This window comes from Pinus tabuliformis, chromosome 9 (assembly GCF_031772625.1).
Source record: "Pinus tabuliformis cultivar Carrire ecotype Pingquan chromosome 9, CPIR1, whole genome shotgun sequence".
Classification (NCBI taxonomy): Eukaryota; Viridiplantae; Streptophyta; class Pinopsida; order Pinales; family Pinaceae; genus Pinus; species Pinus tabuliformis.
The window spans coordinates 1112310546-1112330412 of NC_142307.1; the positions used below are offsets into that span (position 1 = coordinate 1112310546).

Sequence of the window (19867 nt, forward strand, 5' to 3'; positions counted from 1 at the left end):
AGATTAAACGTTTGCTGGTTTTCACCCTATGGGGTTTCCAGGGTAAATTCGTGTTCAAATGGTGTGATTGCCTTTTGTGTCAGTTTGATAATGATGAGTCCTTGATGTTGATGGTTCTTTATTTGATGTGACAACCATAATGTCATAGTACATGAATATTTAATATGGTTAAGGATATCAAGAAATAGATGCAAAGATTCATGAGACAGTTTATGTTATTACAGTGGTGGTTAAAGGTTATGCAATGGTTGATGTACTAATGAATATTATATCTAATGGTTAATGATGATTTGTGGAGTTGTGAATTGGTTAATTACTTGTGGTAATTGTATAAAAAAAATTCTAACTCCCTACTTTTACATGCGAGGTTACCAGGGTACATTACAAGTGGTATCAGAGCTAAAGGTTGCAGTACTGGCGCCTTTGGGAATTGGTAAGCGGAAAGGATATTGAGGTACGCCATCAGTAGGCATTAACTCAGCTATGAGTTTAATCATTCACATATTCATTTATGTAGTACACTACTTTTGGCATGATAGGTGTGATTCATGTTTATAACTGCTTTGAGTAGTAAGTAATAAGTTGTTGCATAACTACGTTCATAACGCTAGATTTCTGATGAGGATAAAAGACAATGAAACTTTTGTCGCACTTAAGAACAATATTGAACACTCATTGAGGAAAGTGACAATCAACTACCAACTTTTACTTTGCAAATATGGCAATAACAATGATTCATTTATTAAACAAAATTGGAGTTACAATGAACAAAACTTAATGAGTCAATGCATGAATATAAATTATGTGGAACATCCTTGAATAGGATGACAAATTGTTTTAAAAGGACATTAGAAGAACCCCTTAGATATTGAAAACATGCAATGAGTCAAGCAGCGAGACTTGGTTGTCATAACTAATTTTTGATTAAGTTTTGCCATGGTTTCATTAAGATGATTGGTAGTTGAGATTGGTTAGTGTTGTATGACTAACCCATAGAACTTATATGCATTAATTGAATTGGACTAAGATTGTTACAATTCGTAAACAAGTGAAGGTTGATTGATGTCACATGCATGGAATGTGTGTATGAAGATTCTTACTCTCTCTGTGCTATAGTTCCAGTTGTTTATGAGAAGAGTTCTTAATTTTATTCACCATGAGAATGCATGATGAATAGTATATGCTTATGTCTTAATAGATTTAATGATGTTACCCTCTAATTAATTGAAATCCATTAGCATGGTATGTGTTTATGTTAATCATTACTTGTTGGGAGATAAAAACCATTGGAGCCTTGATTTAATGATGGTTGAATTTATCTCTACTATGGGAATGATGGATTTCTTATGCATGTTGCATTCCAGTGTGAAGTTAATTGTAGAGGCATGTTCAGTGAGTAACATTTCTAGGACCCATTCACGGTAGAATTACATGTGATAATTATTCATAAATAGACTACCTGTGTTAATACATTTGTCACTAAACTCTAACTACCTTCCCCAACTATAGATGCTTCCAAAGGAAAAGGAAGCAAGGAGAAGGAAGAAGACCGTGCTGTAGGGACAGACGGAGATGGGAAAAGAAATCGCTAAGTCTGGTGATGACCAGATAGCGCAAGCTTTGGGTGTCAAAATCTTGCAGAATCACTAAGTCTGGTGATGACCAGATAGCACTCGATGTGCATGTGAGTATTCCTTTGACCATGCTTAAGGATAACTATAGTGTGTGGATGTTAATGATTTTCGTAATGTCTCCTTGAAGTCATTATTCTGAAATGGATACACAGTAGTGTTATGACAGTTGTTGCATCTAGAATCAAGTGGTAACTCTGGTGCATGTGTGACACTTAGGAGTTCATGCTTCTAATTGCATAAGTAGAGCAATTGCTTCCGATAAGGGTGGTTCAATTTGTTATTTATGCATGTTGATCTAAGGAAAAGATAAGTAACTCTATTCTTTATAGAGAATAATCAGTTGTGTTTTATTAAATAGTTGGAAATATCATGGGGTTGATTTCTACAGTAAAGATTGATTGTTTATATGTTTTCTTGGTAGAGAAAATATGATAATACTTGCAGTAAAAAAAATTGATTATTTTATATGTTTTTCTTAGTAAAGAAAATAGGTAGTTCCTCCTAGAAGGACTACATGTGAGTCTTGTGTGAGAAATGTTTGTCTCTTGTCATTTTTCTTGGAACAAAATCCTTGCTAAATATAGCCAAGTACCTTCTTGAGAAAAGAAGATGAGGCATATAAACGTCCTGAGGACATAGCATGAAAGGTGGCCAAGTTTTCTTGAATTAAAATATGTATTTTAATTTGATAAAAGTTTCTTGGAAAATATATATATGCTAATTGCATTATGATTCTAGTTAGTTTCTAAGTTCTAGTGAAATGATTATGCATTACATGCATGATAAAGATAGCTAAAGATGTGCTTCTAGGCACATAGATATTCATTTCTAACTTTTTGAAGAAAGAGTATATTACATATATACATAAATATAGTTTCATTCTAAGAGTGTGCATACTTCATTTATGAAGATAAAGGATTTTATGAGAGTTTTCTTGAAAATAAAAATAGAGGTTCTTTCCTTTAAAGACACATTAGAATAGTGTTCATACAAGAAACAAAATCCTTACTTGTTTCATGGAAAGAACTATGTGCAATGAAGTAAAGTAATTGTGTTAGGAAAAGACATGTTGCATAATGGTAGCTATTGTGACTTTGGAATTATGACTCTGTGTGTACATAGAGGAAGTGATCATGTTAACTTTCTTGAAGACAATAATCTTTTGAAGAGATTGTCTTGATAGATGAGTTGTGTGATTTCTTGATTTTGGATGGATAAGTAAATCTTGTTCTGTATCTTGATTTTTATGCATAAGATGGATATCTTTAATAATTCCCTGAAAGGGAAGATAGAAGAATGAGGTTAAAATGACTTCCTTTAAGAAAGAGGTATGTAGTTTGTTGTATGAAATGGTGGGAGTATTCTAGTGAAGGTCTTATATGATAAGCAATGGTATGCACAAAGATTAGTCATTGTGATATAGAGATATGTTCTTTGTATTTTTTTTTCTGAAGAAAAAAGCAAAACTTTCTATTGAGAAACTATAAAAAGTTTACATTCTGTTGAGATCTTGAGCCGTTCTATTGGCTCATTTAGTTGTTGTTTTGTTCCTCATATGACCTGAAACTGCTAATAAAAACATGTAGAGTCTTCCTCCCGGCTGGAGGCTTATAAACAGAACTGATACATTCATAATCTGGGGTCTCCTTCAGAGAAGGAAAACAACCCCTTACAGGGTTTATAAAAAGTCTGAGTTACACATGAAAAAAACTGCATAAAAGAAAATTTTTTAACTGTTTATACAGCTCATGGAAAAAAGATAAAAAACAGTAATATGATGTAAAGAGCTGTGAACCAAAAAATCAAAATGACCGAGGAACTGCTGACAAAAAATACTATATGTGCTGAGATCACTGAGGCGGAGCATAAGGGGGCTGATGTGAAATGGATGAATGCCCCTGTCTGATTTCTTCTACTGTCCAGCTGCCCAAATCTTGTTGTAGACCTGCCTTAGAAAGCTGGTCTGCTTCCTCATTTTTATCCCTGTAAATGTGGCAAAAGGTAACCTTGTTAAAAGATATCTTTAAAAAATTGATTTCATCAACAAGAGTCTTCAGTATCTGGTTTTGACAAGAAGCATTTCCATTGACCCATTTTATGACATTCAATGAATCCCCGAAGATTTGAATTGTGAAGATATTTCTGTGAAGTAACCAGCATAGGAGAAAGCGCAAAGCAGACAACTCAGCATAGTTATTTGTACCAGGACCAAGCCCAACAGAAGCTTTTAAGGTATGTTCAGGGTTTAAGTGGATGCACAGGCCCGCTCCAGCCTTATTATTTTGGGAAGCCCCATCAAAAAAAGCCCAAGGTATGCCCTCCAGAATATTAACAGGCTTTTGATTATTTTTTGGATTTTTGGCTTCAGGGATCGGAATGGCAGAGTATATAGCAGCACAATTGATAGCAATGACGGAAGTGGGAGTGTCCTTGTCTTGAAACAGACTTTTGTTCCTGGCTAGCCATACTCCCCAGAAGAAAATAAGAGGCAAATTTCTCATGTTTCCCTCCGGATAGTTTTGCCACCATTTCCTCCAGGCTTCTTCCAGAGGATCATCACCCCACTGAGCCTTCACCTTAAGAATAAGAGTTACCTCCTCCCAATTTTTTTTTGAGACTGCACAGGCTGTGAAAAGATGACTGATAGATTCCTCATCAGACTTGCACAAGGGGCATCTCCCAGGCCCGACTAGGAATCTGGCTTGCAAGATGTCCCAGGTTGGGACCTTCCTTTTTAGAATGCACCATAGGAAGAGCCTGGCCTTGTGATATGTTCTTTGTATGTTAGAGAGATTATTCTTAATTATATTAATGATGCATGGCCAATGCTGGCCATATTAAACGTAAGATAATACTCCATTAATGATGATTTGAATTAGGACAACAGACTATGGCAAAATTGGAAAAGTTTAGATTATTAACTCAACTGTTGTTGACATTTATACATTGATGAATATTTGCACATGCTTTTATACATAACAATATTGTATGCATGAAACTTCTTGGAAATTGAATATGTGTTAACTGATGCATATTTATAACTAACGTTGCTGATGGGATTAAGTGGTGGTAGCTTAATGGCAACAAGAAAACTCATCACGTAAATTGTTGCAATGTGAATTGCAATCATAAATGAGAAAGAATGATGTTATATGATATGCATGAATTATGTTATTTGGGAAATTTGCATGCATACAACATGTATGATATTACAATCATAAATGAGAAAGAATGATGTTATATGATATGCATGAATTATGTTATTTGGGAAATTTGCATGCATACAACATGTATGATAGATATGTTTCCCATCAATCTAGATGTTGTGGACCCATGATGAGGGATAAGTGTAAATGCATCGTGTACATGCATGTTTACTTTGTTAATGATAATGTTCAAATGGTTCATTACTTAAATTACTTTGAGAAAGAGTAATAAAAGAGGAATTTAACATGCCAGACAGTTGCAGATAGTTGGGTTGATGACAGTTACCTGCCCGGAGGGGTTGATGGTACTTGTCTGCCCGGATATGCCTTGGGTTGATGGCAGTTACCTGCCCGGAGGGGCTGATGGTACTTGTCTGCCCAGATTGTGAAAGGCTAGAATGCCTTGGGTTGATGGCAATTACCTGCCCGACGGGGTTGATGGTACTTGTCTGCACGGAGTTGGGTTGATGGCAGCTACCTGCCCGGAGGGGTTGACGGTACTTGTCTGCCCAGATTTCCTCTCCCTGGAATTCTTGAGCTGGTTGGCCAGTGGAATTCCATGTTAGACCTGGTAAGGTCTCTATCAAAGAAACTGTATGGATGTGAAAATGACTCGATCTGGTTGTGGAAAGTAGTTCCTATGGGTTGGGAATTCTTTAGCCTATTGTGGTCTCATAGCTAAAGGAATTAACTAATCAGCGATATGTTATGTTAAAAACTAATTTTACATATAGTTGTGTAAATTACGTTATGCACATTTAACAAGAAATGAGCTTAGTGCTCAATAAGGAGTAATTGGAAATTTTAATTCCTTTATTGTATTATTAATTTTGTGAACATCTTAGTGGGAGCTAAGACAGTTTTTGCTTGATGCAGTGATTGACTGTTTTGATGATTAGAGAGCTAGGTGCTCTTTTGGTACTTCTAGAAGTACATTGTGGATGTCTTTAGTGAAAATTCGTTCAGTGTGCATGTAGAGCAGTGATTTATCATTTGATGATTAGTGTTAGTGCTCTTTAAGTACTTGTAAAAGTACTGCGATTTAAAAATCATCTAACATTGCACAATTGATTGATAGTCAAAAGTATTTCATTTGACTCAAAATATAGTGGCTAATGCGATTGAATTTGTTAGTCATATATTACAGGAATTACTTACCATGGAGGGTTGAAGAGTTGTCCAACCACTATTAAAATGCTTACATGAAAGTATTCATGATTTTCAAGAATAGATGGTAAGTAATGGTAAGTTGACACAGAGAATTGTTTATTATGAATGAATAAGGGCCAAGTGGTGGCAATTAGAAGTTGCATATTTTTGCAATTACGAACGCTTATGACTATTGATGCTTATAACTAATGATCTTTCTTATGATTATATCATTACTATTTTGTTTGTTGTCATTCTTGGAATGAAATCTTTGATTTTAAAAGAGGAAGGATCACATTTTGTGTGGTTTAGATGGTTATATCATGAGTAAAATCTAAAGTTCCAACAAGTGATGAACACCGAGGATGGTGTTCCTGTTAAGGGGGGGAGTATGTAACATCCCCAAAATAACTCATGGTAAAATAAATAAATAAAAAATTACAAATCAGTTATGAAGAGTTAATAGGTAGTTTCGGAACTGGTTCTTAGTATCCGGAACTGATTCTTGGATTGGGAACTGATTCTTGATTTCCACTAATCCGGAATAAGGAGGCACATAAACGCTTAACTGCTACGGAAAACGGAGAGGGGGTTATGAACATATAGCGTGGTATCCAGTGAGGTCTGCATTGAGGGGGTATGATAGCAGAAAAGATAGCAGAGAAGCCATCATGAGCAGCAAGCATGCAAACTTAAACGGAAATGAAATGATAGGCAGAGGCTGTTGCTTTTTCTTGTTGAGGGCCGAGTACCAGTTTTTTTGAATGGCAATGGTACCTGTTATCCTTCTTTCTATTTTGTTCTCTCCACCAGTTTATTTATTAATTTCTCTGCTAACGAATGGGTTGGTTAGTTAGTTGAGTAGCTGATTATTAAGCAGATCGGTTGGTATTCCAGATAATAGAATCCGGGCTTGTGATTTAATGGAACACTGCTTAAAAATTTGGAATTTTAGTGCTTTTTAAGTCTCTTTGTAATGCTATGTTGGGCGAAAGGGTATTGATGACGTAACCCTGTCGACAGTGACAGGAGGTTGTCTTCTGTATTGTTTAAGAATAGCAGGTTAGGTTGAATGTTGCAACTAACGCTGGTTTTTGATGATACAGCTAATTAATGAGTTATGTGTTAAGTTTATTAACTAGTTTTTTTTAGTAGTTCGATTGATTTCGGGATAATCAAATCACAGTTTGCTTTAATGGAATATCACCTCAGAATTTAGAGTTTGTCACTCGTAAGGATTTGCCTTAGCTCTGTATTGGGCCAAAAGGCTTTGAAGTTCCATCCCGAGGCGAATTGTAATTGTTCTGTCGAAACCTCTTGACTATGATAGTAGGTTGTCTTCTGCATCATTAAGAAAAGTTTAGTCAGTGTTGTACCTAATGCTACAGAACCTTAAGACCAGGAAAGCGCAATACGTTTGTTACAATGATATTCTTTTTTGAATCTAGGAAAGGGTTCCTGTATTTGCTTGAGCCGGGGAAATCTTTACCTGAGTGACACGGATAAATATGATACACGTGTTTTCATTATTGTCATAATCTGAAATTAATATGAAGTCTATTGCCTCCAAGCAATCTACTACATTCACGCTAGTGCCTTTTTATGTATTAGGCTGGACAGCAAATATATTCGCCCGAATCCTTAAAAGACTTGCTCACTTTTATGAAAAGCTATTGGATGCACAAATAATGTGTTCTGAACATATGTTCTTTGTATGGATAGAAGAACTATTGAGTCTTATTTCTTTAGGAAAATTATATGTGATACTTTTATGCCAATGTAACTAATATCTTAGTTCTTGTTGAATGAGACGTGTAAACACACTAGATTTGTGTTGGCTTTTATTAGAAAGGGTATACATACGCATGCAGGAAGAGACAACAAGTTGAGTTGGTTTGCTTTACATGTTTGTAAGCATAAAAAATAATAGCTAATGGAGTAGCTCTTCTGATAAAGTTTATGTAAAATTTCCATGTAAGGGAATTGTAACTGATGGTGTACTTAGTCCTTTCAAAGGTATGCCTTAGTGTTTCTCCCTTTAAGAATATGTGCTTATGCGAAGGGAAATATTAGTTAATATGATTATTTATAATCGTAATCATGATATTAATGTTGGCATGAAAGATTATATTTAACATGATGGCAGGTATAGAATTAATGGACCATGCAGATGAGTTTTCATAGCAGGATCGTACATTGCTAAGACAAGCATGCCACAAGGAATGTGGTATGTGGCAGAAAAGAATTAATGGACCATGCAGATGAGTTTGCATAGCAGGATCGTACATTGCTAGAACAAGCATGCCACAAGGAATGTTGTATGTGGCGGTATGTAAGTGGAAGATTACATGGAAATTGTATTAGCTTTTAGCTAAGTTATGTGATAACTTAATGATAATTTATTGTAATGATTTTATAACAATGGTTAAGGGATGGAATCCCTTATAAACCATTGAGTGAGGGGTGAAATCCCTCACGAGCGTTTAATAATAAGATTAAACGTTTGCTGGTTTTCACCCTACGGGGTTTCCAGGGTAAATTGGTGTTCAAATGGTGTGATTGCCTTTTGTGTCAGTTTGATAATGATGAGTCCTTGATGTTGATGGTTCTTTATTTGATGTGACAACCATAATGTCCTAGTACATTAATATTTAATATGGTTCAGGATATCAAGAAATAGATGCAAAGATTCATGAGACAGTTTATGTTATTACAGTGGTGGTTAAAGGTTATGCAATGGTTGATGTACTAATGAATATTATATCTAATGGTTGATGATGATTTGTGGAGTTGTGAATTGGTTAATTACTTGTGGTAATTTTATAAAAAAAATTCTAACTCCCTACTTTTACATGCGAGGTTACCGGGGTACATTACAGTTAATATTTGTAGGTTAGTGTTTTTCTGCGAAGAATAACTACCCTGTTGTATTTTGGTTGTAGTGAGCTTATATATATTTTTTTTGGTTGTCACATTCATTTTATTTTTCAATATATGCTCTTGGTCGATATACATTGTTGTAAGATATGCTGATGCTTTAGAGTATTGCACCGCTTCACCACATATCTTCAAAGTAGCTTTCAGAGCATCTAGCAGAAACACTCAACCCTATAGACCACACCTACGGCTTAAAAATAATATGTAGTGTCCATACAACATGAGAGTGCCATGGCATCTCCTAAAACATTTCCATATAGCGTATGACAAAAGCCATATCGACTCTTTTCCCTTCATAAGAGGATCATTATGTGCTTGCAAATCTGCAAATAGATGTAACCAATTTTGAACACAATTAATATGACCACATTCTCTGATGGCTGTCTTAGGCAATAAATATAGACTGAAAATGTAGTCTATTCTCAACAGACCATAGTATACTTTATCTTCATAATATGGAGTTTCATGCCATTTATTTGGATAAAATGAAAGGTTATGTTCATAATAAGATGTAGGTCATTCCCACTACCTGACAGAGAAACACTGGAGTTGCCTATGTTACTAGAGATAAAAAAAAAAAATTGAACGATAAATGGGAACCAAAACGAACTGCAAATATGGATCAAGAGTCTTGGGGATTAGAGAGGTGAATCACCATTCCTAGCATATAAAACTGATTAGTAATTTACTAGTGCAGCGTCAGTGGGAAGAGGGGAATGGAGAGGGATCTTTGTGCAACTATCCTCTACCAAAAATTTTGAACATACTTTTCAAGGTCTCGAAAATATGAAAAATACATGAACAGGTACACTAAACCTACTAACTTTCGGTAATGTCATGGAAGAAATGAGAGGAAGGTTCATGCTTTTCAGAAACAGAGGGTGGATAATCCTTACAAATTGTTGCAATGAAGTACATAATATAGCCACCGCAGCACACAAACCCTTTTGAGATTGAGCTTCACAATTGTGACAGTGCATACACTAACACCAATAACCAGAACAATCACATCTTGTAGAAATTCTCACTGTAGATTACCTGATAATGCAATATACTAAAGAAGAATACTTGATCTAATTCTAGAAACAAACTTGCGGAAGCTTAATCGATTTTGAGCAAGATCAAATAGAACACATATAATAGATGAACAAGTAAAAATCACACACGAACATAGAAGAATACTCTGGGGAAAATCTCAACTAAAAAACCCGCTATCTGTATTATCATACAAGTGGAAATATCTCAGGATTACACAAAGCTTTAGCTCACAAGCTATCTAGCTCTTAGTAAAACCCCTCAATGTTGCTCATAGACAGAATAGACAACACATGTGCCTTCCTTCGGTCCTCCAAGCCTCCTATTTCATTGCACAGTTTCTCCTGGGTCCTCCAGCTACAACCTGTTTGATTCTCACTTCACACACTACTCTGACCTCTGAAATAACTATGCAATCCTAAAGGAGATAATTCCATCTACATGGATGAGTTTCCTTTATAGGAAATTTCCTCCAATTGATAGTACACTATCCCTTCCTTTAATATCAACTAGGTATTTCTCTTAACTAACATGCATGAGTTATTTATGAGAGAATATTCAGTTATCTAAGGTGCAATAGCTACATGCATGAATGCATTAACTAACTGAACTCACAATCAGTTCCAAAAACTGTTGGTACTAATCTAACTAGACTTAACTCAGTTAACTGAGCTAACTAATTACAACTCAAAGTACAACTCATCCTGATCACTTTAATTAAGGGATAACTTCCTCAATCAAAGGTCAAAATGTTGCATGTCTTCACATAGACTTCATGTTTGATTTTCTCCAACTAATTAATTTAAGATGAATTAATTAATTATTTTTCAAACAAGTGCTAAGATCAAAATCAAATTTTAATTCTCAATTTTAGTTCAAAGAATAACTAAAATTGAAATCTATCCTGAAATGCTATTTATAGCAATGCTATTTTTAGCATTTCTATTTTATCATTCCTTGTTGCTATCTTCAACACTGGTACCTAAAATTCTATTTATAGCAATGTTATTTATAGCATTTCTATTTTTAGCATTTCTTGTTGCCATTTTCAACACTCCCTCTCAACAAGAAAGGCATTCAACTAGAACCCGATCCTGAACCTTTGGAATGTTGTGCATGCAACACTTCACCCTAGTGTTGTTGTTCCAACAACTCTGGGAACAAGAAAAATATCCAACCTGAATTAGAATGATGCCTCTATCATCAAAGTCTCTCACTGCTATTGCCTCTGTTGACTAAAAACTGTGCACCTTTGTGCTCTTCAGTATCTGACTGCTCTAGCCTCTGTCACTTTGATCTCTAACTGCATCAATCACACTGGTTCCTCCTACTGCATCCGTGTTTCTGTTGGTCCTATCTCCCAACACTCCATCCGCACTACACCTCCTTTCATCATGTTGCATCATGTTGCCCACTTTGGCACTGAAACTCAGTTACTGAGAATTAAGTAACTGATCTCCCAACTGACCTCCCTGTTGGGCTAGAAACATCCTCTGATACTGAAGCTTCCTCTGCCGCTCCATCTGCATCTGTCTCTACCAACTCAGCCAATCCTGCTAGTCCTCATCAGGGCTCCCATAGCAAGGTCTAATCAAAGAGTTTGGGTACCTCAAATATCCTACCCCTATTTCAGCCTTCTTGGGACGATCACTCAACATCGCCCCACCTCCTACCTGGAGGTATGGATGCATGTGATCCCTCTGCCCACCTGGCTCGAAATTTCCCTCTACTGGAGGTATCTACATGAGAGGATGCCTCCACTTGATCTCCTCTTGGCTTCTATAGTTGTGGTTGCTATAAAACCTCTTGAAGTTTCTTCACCAATTATGGCTCCTCCACAATTGTCTGAGACTTCTTCTGGGACTACATGTTGAGAGGTAATGTATTCTCCCTCTCAACCACCAAGTCTCCAACAGTTGCCTTGCTCCTCAAGGCTTTGCATGCATCTTGAACCTCAAGAGCATATAGGTTCTTGACTCGTGAACCGATCTACTTCACTTATCTCGTGGTGATGTGTCTAAGGAAAGCCTTTCCCTTACTGAAGACTACATCATAGCCTTTGTCTTCCAGCATCACGATCAATACCAAGTTCTTCTTTAGTTCTGGCACATACTTCACATCTGTCAAGGTAATGCAAGCTCCATGCTCCCTCTAAAAGGAAACCGTGCCCACACCTGAAACACTATACTTTTCATCATTACCCATCGCTATGAGTATCTGAAGGTCTTTATCCTCCAAGGTATTGAACAAACTCTTATCGTTGGTCATGTGGAATGAGGCTCCACTGTCAAGAAACCAACCACAACCCATCATCGATGAAACCATACATGCGATGAGGGTAAAATCCAATTCGAACTGAGAGGCCAATGCCTCACCTTTAGATCCTTCCTTGGATCCCATCTTGGATTTCTTCAATGGACAATTTGTTGCATAATGGCCCACCTCATGACAATGAAATCATCACACTTTCGATTTGTCAATCTTCTTCCCATCATGGGAAGATCTCGATTTGGGATGAGAATCCTTTTCCTTCCCTTTCTTTTCCTTGCTCGCTAAGGCACAATTTTTTTCATCCTCCTTGGATGAAGAACCATCTCTGGTGCTTCTCTTGATCTCTTCCTACATCAGATCTGACCATAGTGGTTCCCAATCTGGTAGTTTCTCTCTTCCATTTATTGAGTCTTGGTAGCTATGCCAGATCTGAGGAAGACCAATGAGCGCAAGACTCATCATCTCATCATTGGTTGTCGTGATTCCTACACTTCCAAGCTCATCCCTATAAGTGGTGAGCTTATTTAGATATGTAGAGATCATGTCACCCTTTCCACACTTGATTCTCCGAAGCTTGTCTTTCAGCGCTAGCTTCCTCTGATCATTGTTTTTCTGATCTAGATCCTTCAATGCTTTCCATATTGAAAACATTGTCTCCTTCTCATGGAGACTTGAGACAATGTGGTCTCGAACTCCCTCTAGAAGGATCCTCCTCGCTTTAGCCACACATTTCTTCCATTTTCCAATTCTTGTGCATTAACAGCTACTGTCTTGGGGGCTTCTTGATCAATGAAGTCCTTCAAACCGTAGTCCTCTAATACCGCTTCCATGTGATCCATCCAAGCTATATAATTTGAGCTGCCATCCAGGGTATACTCGAGTCTCAAACTGTTGAACTCCATTGGTGAAATTTGAGATGTGATAAGAATTCGATTTCTATAATCAGGAAATTCAAACTTCAAACTTCTCCCTTCTTTGTATATTATTCTTCGCTTTGATCGCCTTTGCTCCGATACCATGTAGAAAATAAATTGTAGATCACCTCATAATGCAATATACTAAAGCAAAATAGTTGATCTACTTCTACAAACAAACTTGTCAAAGCTAATTGATTTTGAGCAAGATCAAAAGAAGAAACAATCACATATGAACACAGAAGAATACTCTGGGGAAGGCCTCAGCTAAAAACCCCACTATATATATTATCATACAAGTGGGAATATCTTAGGATTACACAAAGCTTTAGCTCACAAGCTATCCAACCCTTAGTACAATCCTTCACTGCTGCTCATAGATAAAATAGACAACACATATGCCTTACTTTAGTCCTCCAAGCCTCCCATTTCCTTGTGTAGTTTCTCCTGGGTCCTCCAGCTGCCGCTTGTGTGATTCTCACCTCACACACTGCTCTGAACTCTGAAATAACTACGCAATCCTAAAGGAGATAATTTCTTCTGCATGGATGTGTTTCCTTTATAGGAAAATTTCTCGAACTGATGGTACACTATCCCTTCCTTTAATCTCAACTAGGTCTTTCTCTCAACTAACATGCATGAGTTATTTATGAGAGAATATTCAGTTATCTGAAGTGCAGTAGTTACATGCATGCATGCATTAACTAACTAAACTCACAATCAGTTACACAAATTATTGGAACTAATATAACTAGACTTAACTCAGTTAACTGAGATAACTAATTACAACTCAAAGTACAACTCATCCTGATCAGTTTAATTAAGGTATAACTTCCTGAATCAAAGCGAAAAATGTTGCATGTCTTCACATGGACTTCATGTTTGATTTTCTCCAACTAATTAACTCAATATGAATTAATTAATTATTTTTCAAATAGATGCTAAGATCATATTCGAATTTTAATTCTCAATTTTAGTTTAGGGACTAACTAAAATTGGAATATATCCTGAAATGCTATTTATAGCAATGTTATTCTTAGCATTTCTATTTTATCATTCCTTTTTGCTATCTTCAACGTTGGTACTTGAAATTCTATTTATAGCAATGATATTTATAGCATTTCTATTTTTAGCATTTCTGGTTGCCATTTTCAACACATCTACCTTAACCTCTCTACTATAATTATTGTTGTGAAGAATCCATCCATCACAGAAACCACAAGAATCATGCTCAACTTTGAAATCTGTACCCAAAAAATCCACAAGCCCAGAATAAGAAATAGTTTCAAAGATCTGATGCTGAATCAAATTAATGCAGATCTGCAAAGCGAGTAGATTGAAAAATATTTTGAACTAATAAAACCCAACTGAATATATTTTCACCTAATCAAATAATATAAAATAATTAATTAATCAAATTAGTTTAAAATGATTCGAAATAATGTGAATAACCTCCACATCTCAATTTAATTCTTGTGTTACATCTCTCAAATAATTTCTACTCTTATCAAATATAAATATATTATTGTAGAAATATTTTTACAAGAAAAAATATATCACAATTTAACTTTTCTTTTTTAATTAAGAATACATCTTTTTCCAGAATACACTTACCACTTTTTAATAATATAACAAATTTAATATAAACACTCCAACTACCAACTTGAAAATGTTAACATTGAGGATCAACATCTATAATGATGCATATTCTCTTAGTGATTTGAGTTCTACTTTGTACTCATTCCTATCCCACCCTGTACGAAAGTTTTTTTTTTTTTAAATAAAAAACTAATAAGTTATACATCAATCCCTTTTTATGGAGGAAGCATCATGTGCTTCAGGAACTAGGTGATGGCTTATGAGGGGGATAAAGCTCATGCTAGGCTCATGCCCACTCACTAAATAAATGTCCCAACCATATTTTGCATTTTTCATTTTTCTTTTCATTGTAACCTTCTTATGTTTTTATCTATGTTTTAGTTACATCAACCTCCAGGGCTAAGTTTTCTAGGCCTAGACTCAAAGATGAGGATGAAGGGTACCAATCCCAATGACCAATGACCACCAGCCCCAAGAATGGATATGAATAATGGGGAAGATGAAGAGAGCTAAGTACGAAACATATTGGACATGATACTTCAATCAATGCTTCACCAGTAGTGCCCTTCCTAAAATCCTAAGGCCTCAGAGGAGGTCCCACTAGACTAAAGTCAAAGACTAACCTCCCAAGTGAGGGAATAAGAATACAATTGAGATTGATCAATCATGTAGTTTCCCCCTTGATCAATATTAGTATCCTCATAATATTAAGTGAAAGCACATGATTTCAAAATGGTTAAAGTAGTTTTTTGTCGATGGCCTACACGTCAAGAAGGAATGTCGAATGGGAGAGATAATTTTGATGAGCGCAAGAAATGGATGATCATGGCATAAAGTTATGTGCTGATCATCTAGGGCTGCTAGCTGACTGGTTGGCTGTCAAAGGAGAAGAAATATCTTCTCCTATCGGTTACCCACTTTTTGGTGGCTAACAAGGCCATAACCAACTACAAGGGTCTTGAGAAACTACCTATGTAAGAAACACTTTACATAGATCACTAAGCATTGTCTAGCGACAATACAAAATGCTACATCGTCACAAACTTTTGGCTCATCACGATACATAAGAAATGTATTTGTAAAGGAAAAACTAATCATGTAACACTAGGCTTGAACATCGACTCAAAAATGTGTACAGGATCAACAAAAATGTTGGGGTAATCTCGTGAAGAAAACTTGGCCATCTTGACTCAAATATGAGGGATAACACATCGCCCCCTTCCCCTACAAAAAAAAAAAACAAAAAAACAAAGTGCCTAACCTTCCCTAAACCCTAATCCTAACCTATGTATAGATGGCCCCCATTATTTACCTCACACATTTCTCGTTGAGATTTTGCAAGCTTATGAAATCTTTGTTGTTGTAGTGGATACTCAAGAGAATTGGTTCAGAACAGTTCTAGGGCAGATTCATAGTGCTTCTTGGGATCAATTCAAGTATTTCTCATCAGTCATCACGAGCCAAGACCTTAGTTCCTACTTGAGTCCCTACCGTGCCTTTTATAGCTTACATATAAGGTGCCTTTTCATCTTTTAGCATGGACCCTTGGGGTTGTAGCATGAAGACTAAAGCTCCATTTAGAAAGCAATTGTTTTCATTCCCGTGATAAATCGTTCATTTGAACTAAGATGTCACCACTAAAACTAACTTGCTTGTCTTCATTTTACGCCATAATCAATGCCTAACTTCTATGCAAAAGCTTTTCCTACTAGTGGTTATATGGTCAGGTGTGGACTTATTTAATGTGTTTTATTGGGTACTATTGAAGGCATAAAAATGAGCTTTGAAAGAAGGCATAAATAAATTTCCCCAGTGATGCAAGACCGTCTACTGCATAAATAATATCATGCTTTGATCATCACATTCTTTATAATCAGTTCAGTACATACACACTGTACATTATCCCTCTAACTATTTTTCTATCATGACATGTTTCAGGTGTTGAAAAACATAAAATTTAACATCCAACAATTTCTTCTATCCATGGGAAAAGATTGTTGGCAGTTGGCACCTATTAATGTAGCTAAAGAGAAAGACCATAAGCAAAACGTCTAGATTTATACAAGAAATGTATGGTATATAAATTTTATTTCTAAATCAGATTCTATTAAAACCATTTTTAGTGCCATAATACATAACCAAATAACAATCACTTTAACCCAGCGGGCTATCTCGAGTGGTTTAATGACTTGAGCTTCATGTAGAGGTCTTGGAGTCTATCCCACGGGCTGGCTGCCCCTATTTTGTGACTCAATTGATATTTCTCCTAGGTCCAACACTGTAATTAGCACCAACAGGTTTATTGTAGGTACCATCCATGAAATTCACATAAGTGTTAAAGGTTTCTCTATGAAAATTTCCGTGGAGAACAGAAACAAAATAACAATTATTTAATAGATGGTTAAAGTAGTGGTTGGGAGGAGTTCATTGTCAGATCCATCCAAGGGTTTCCAAACTAGAGAAACAAGAGCATGTTTTTTATTTATGGGCTAACGTTTAAAAGATTTCTATGAGGAGAGGAGTTGGTGGAAGTCCTTTTTATGGCAAGGCCCTCCACTTCTTCCTTTATTTGTTAAAGTAGGATTCAAATAATTGATTATAGATATATGATACATATAATATGAAAACAACTCACAACACAACAATATTGAAAATTTTCCTGAGACATAACTTAAATTATTTTCAATATATTTTTTCTTTAAAAAAGGAAAGGTATGCTACCATGATGCAATGCAATGGTTCACCAACATTGGGAACCAAAAAAATGACTTGGACCACGGATATTATGTATGATGACAATCATGCACTATAAACTATGATTATTAGCCACTCTGACACCCCTTATTTATGGTCACTCATTGAATATGCTCATTAATTTTGAGATCACTGGACATGGTTAACATGCTTTGGTTAACACAATCTAGTATGGTGTGAGGGTCTTTCCTATAATGCAAGCTTTCTAACACCCTTCACAACAATAGTGCTTCACAAAATGCATTTCACATTGCTTCGTCACTTTTCCTTTTTATATGAAGAAACTAAATGTTACTTCTCCCTTATTAAAGATAACGATCTTGATTACAAATTGACCAATGTATCATGACATTGCCTTTCTCTCTTCATGTGAACTTTCTCAATTAGCATCTAGATACCTTGTGAGATAAAACTCAATGTATGTATTTGATCAGAGATTGATCCAGGACCTTAAGGACCAATAAGGTGCCGATAAGTGGTAAGCTTGGAGGCCGCTACGTGGCCCTAGAATGGTTATGTAAAATATGTTGGGGTTCGATGGAATCGAACCCATGACCTTTGGCAAGACAGGACAATGCTCTACCACCTCCTCCAAACATTGTTTCTTAACAAGCCATGGATGCGGTGCATATTTATTTTTTATAGAATGGAGGTTTTCTTTATAAAGCGCTTCAATCTGCGTCATTGATCTGAGCTTTCCAGATCCAATGGATATCGCAACGTCCACTCACAATTAGCTTGGACAATCTCAACTGTTGATGTATTCTGCTCAATCTAATGGTTGTCGCACAATCTTGCGCAGATTCATGCATGATGGTTAATACTCTGAAAACACACGAGAAAAGTGGTTTTCCCATGCTACGTGTCAGCTGCTCGGGTTAATCATGTGAATTTGGAAAATACTGGTTACATCCTTTTAGGTACGTGAAATACCACTCTCCGCCTATCAATACCATGGTTGAAGGATTAACCATGACTCCGAGATATACGCACGATAAGGTCTTATCCCTCATGTACACACCCAATGGTTACGGTAACAGTTACCTCCGACAATCAGCCTTGTGGAGAGGATAAACATAGGTGGATATGCTAAGTTTAGCTAAATATAAGTGTAGTTTGCCAATATTGGTGGAGTATCCCTAGAGGATGTTGCATAAAAACACTCCAAGAGCAGTTTTTGACACGAAACAGAGGAGAGATAGAGAAGCTCAGAGAAGCATTGAGAGTGGAACAAGGGGCTTGATAGGCTAATTGGAGAATTTTAAAGTTGATGGTATAGTCCAGAGAAGCTAAGGAAGTCATCTTCATGGATAATTTCATCAAAGAAGATTGATTGTGGAGCTCAGAGCCACCAGGGGTTGGAGGCAGTTGTAGGAGCTACCAGTACTCATTCTCAGCAAACCAATAGTCATTTCTGGTTGTAATGAGCCCTCTGAATCCATTGCAGGGATTTGCAAAAGAATTTGGAGACTTATAAAGCCCATGATTCTATAGGGAAGTTTTAGGAAGAAAATGATCAAATGATTAGTCTATTATTGGTGTATGATATGTGATGGAGATCATAGAAAAAGTTTCAGCGACAGTTGAGGAATTATGAAGGAGTTAGTTCGATATAGAAGCTTAGGGTAGCTCAGAGCACTAATTGAAGGAATCAAGTCTAAGGAATCTTAGATCTGTTTGCAGAGTGATGACAACCATGATAGGGATATATATGGTATTCTAAGCCCATTGATTTAGTTCATTAACCTTTGGAGTCAAGTGTTGAACTTGTAAAAGAAACTTACCATAATCCCAAAGAGCCAAGTTAAGATGACAAAATCTCAAGGAGACGTAGCCCATGATATTCAGGTGAACTCCTAAATTAAATTTGTTGTTATGTGTGGTTGTTTATTTGTAGCATTTTATGACTATTATATATGTTTAATATCAATATAAACGAATGGACTTAAAGCACTTAAATAGTTAAAAACGAACAACATACACCTGTTTCAAGTATTTAATTCCGCAAATGTCATACATAAGCTAGATCGTATATTTGTTAAGCTATGAGTGGGATGTTCTTATAAGCATGAAAAGTTGTTAAATCCCCATTTCATATCAGTATTCTATTTGGTATTGTGTCAATTATTCATTTTTATGTCTTAATATTGTCGTAATGGTCTTCCAATACATGGTCAGTATTGAATTAAAATTTTGACATGGAAAATACCAATTTTTCAATTTTGGCAATCAGAGCCACAGTGCACAGACAATGTGTATTCATCTTGGTGGATAGTGGGAGAGGATGGCCATGCTTCACCTCAGTTGTCTTCTTGATTGTTGGTTCGATATGTTGAGGATATGGTTGATCAGAAAAATGTTGAAGATA

At 36.1% G+C, this 19867-nt stretch overlaps 1 protein-coding gene across 1 annotated transcript; it reads right to left on the minus strand.

The window, feature by feature from the left end:
* Window positions 1-3484: 3484 nt before the first annotated feature.
* Window positions 3485-4135, minus strand: LOC149152558 (uncharacterized). Its single transcript, XM_089443522.1, has one exon. The coding sequence runs from the start codon at window positions 4133-4135 to the stop codon at window positions 3485-3487; it is 651 nt and encodes a 216-aa protein (XP_089299648.1).
* Window positions 4136-19867: the final 15732 nt, after the last annotated feature.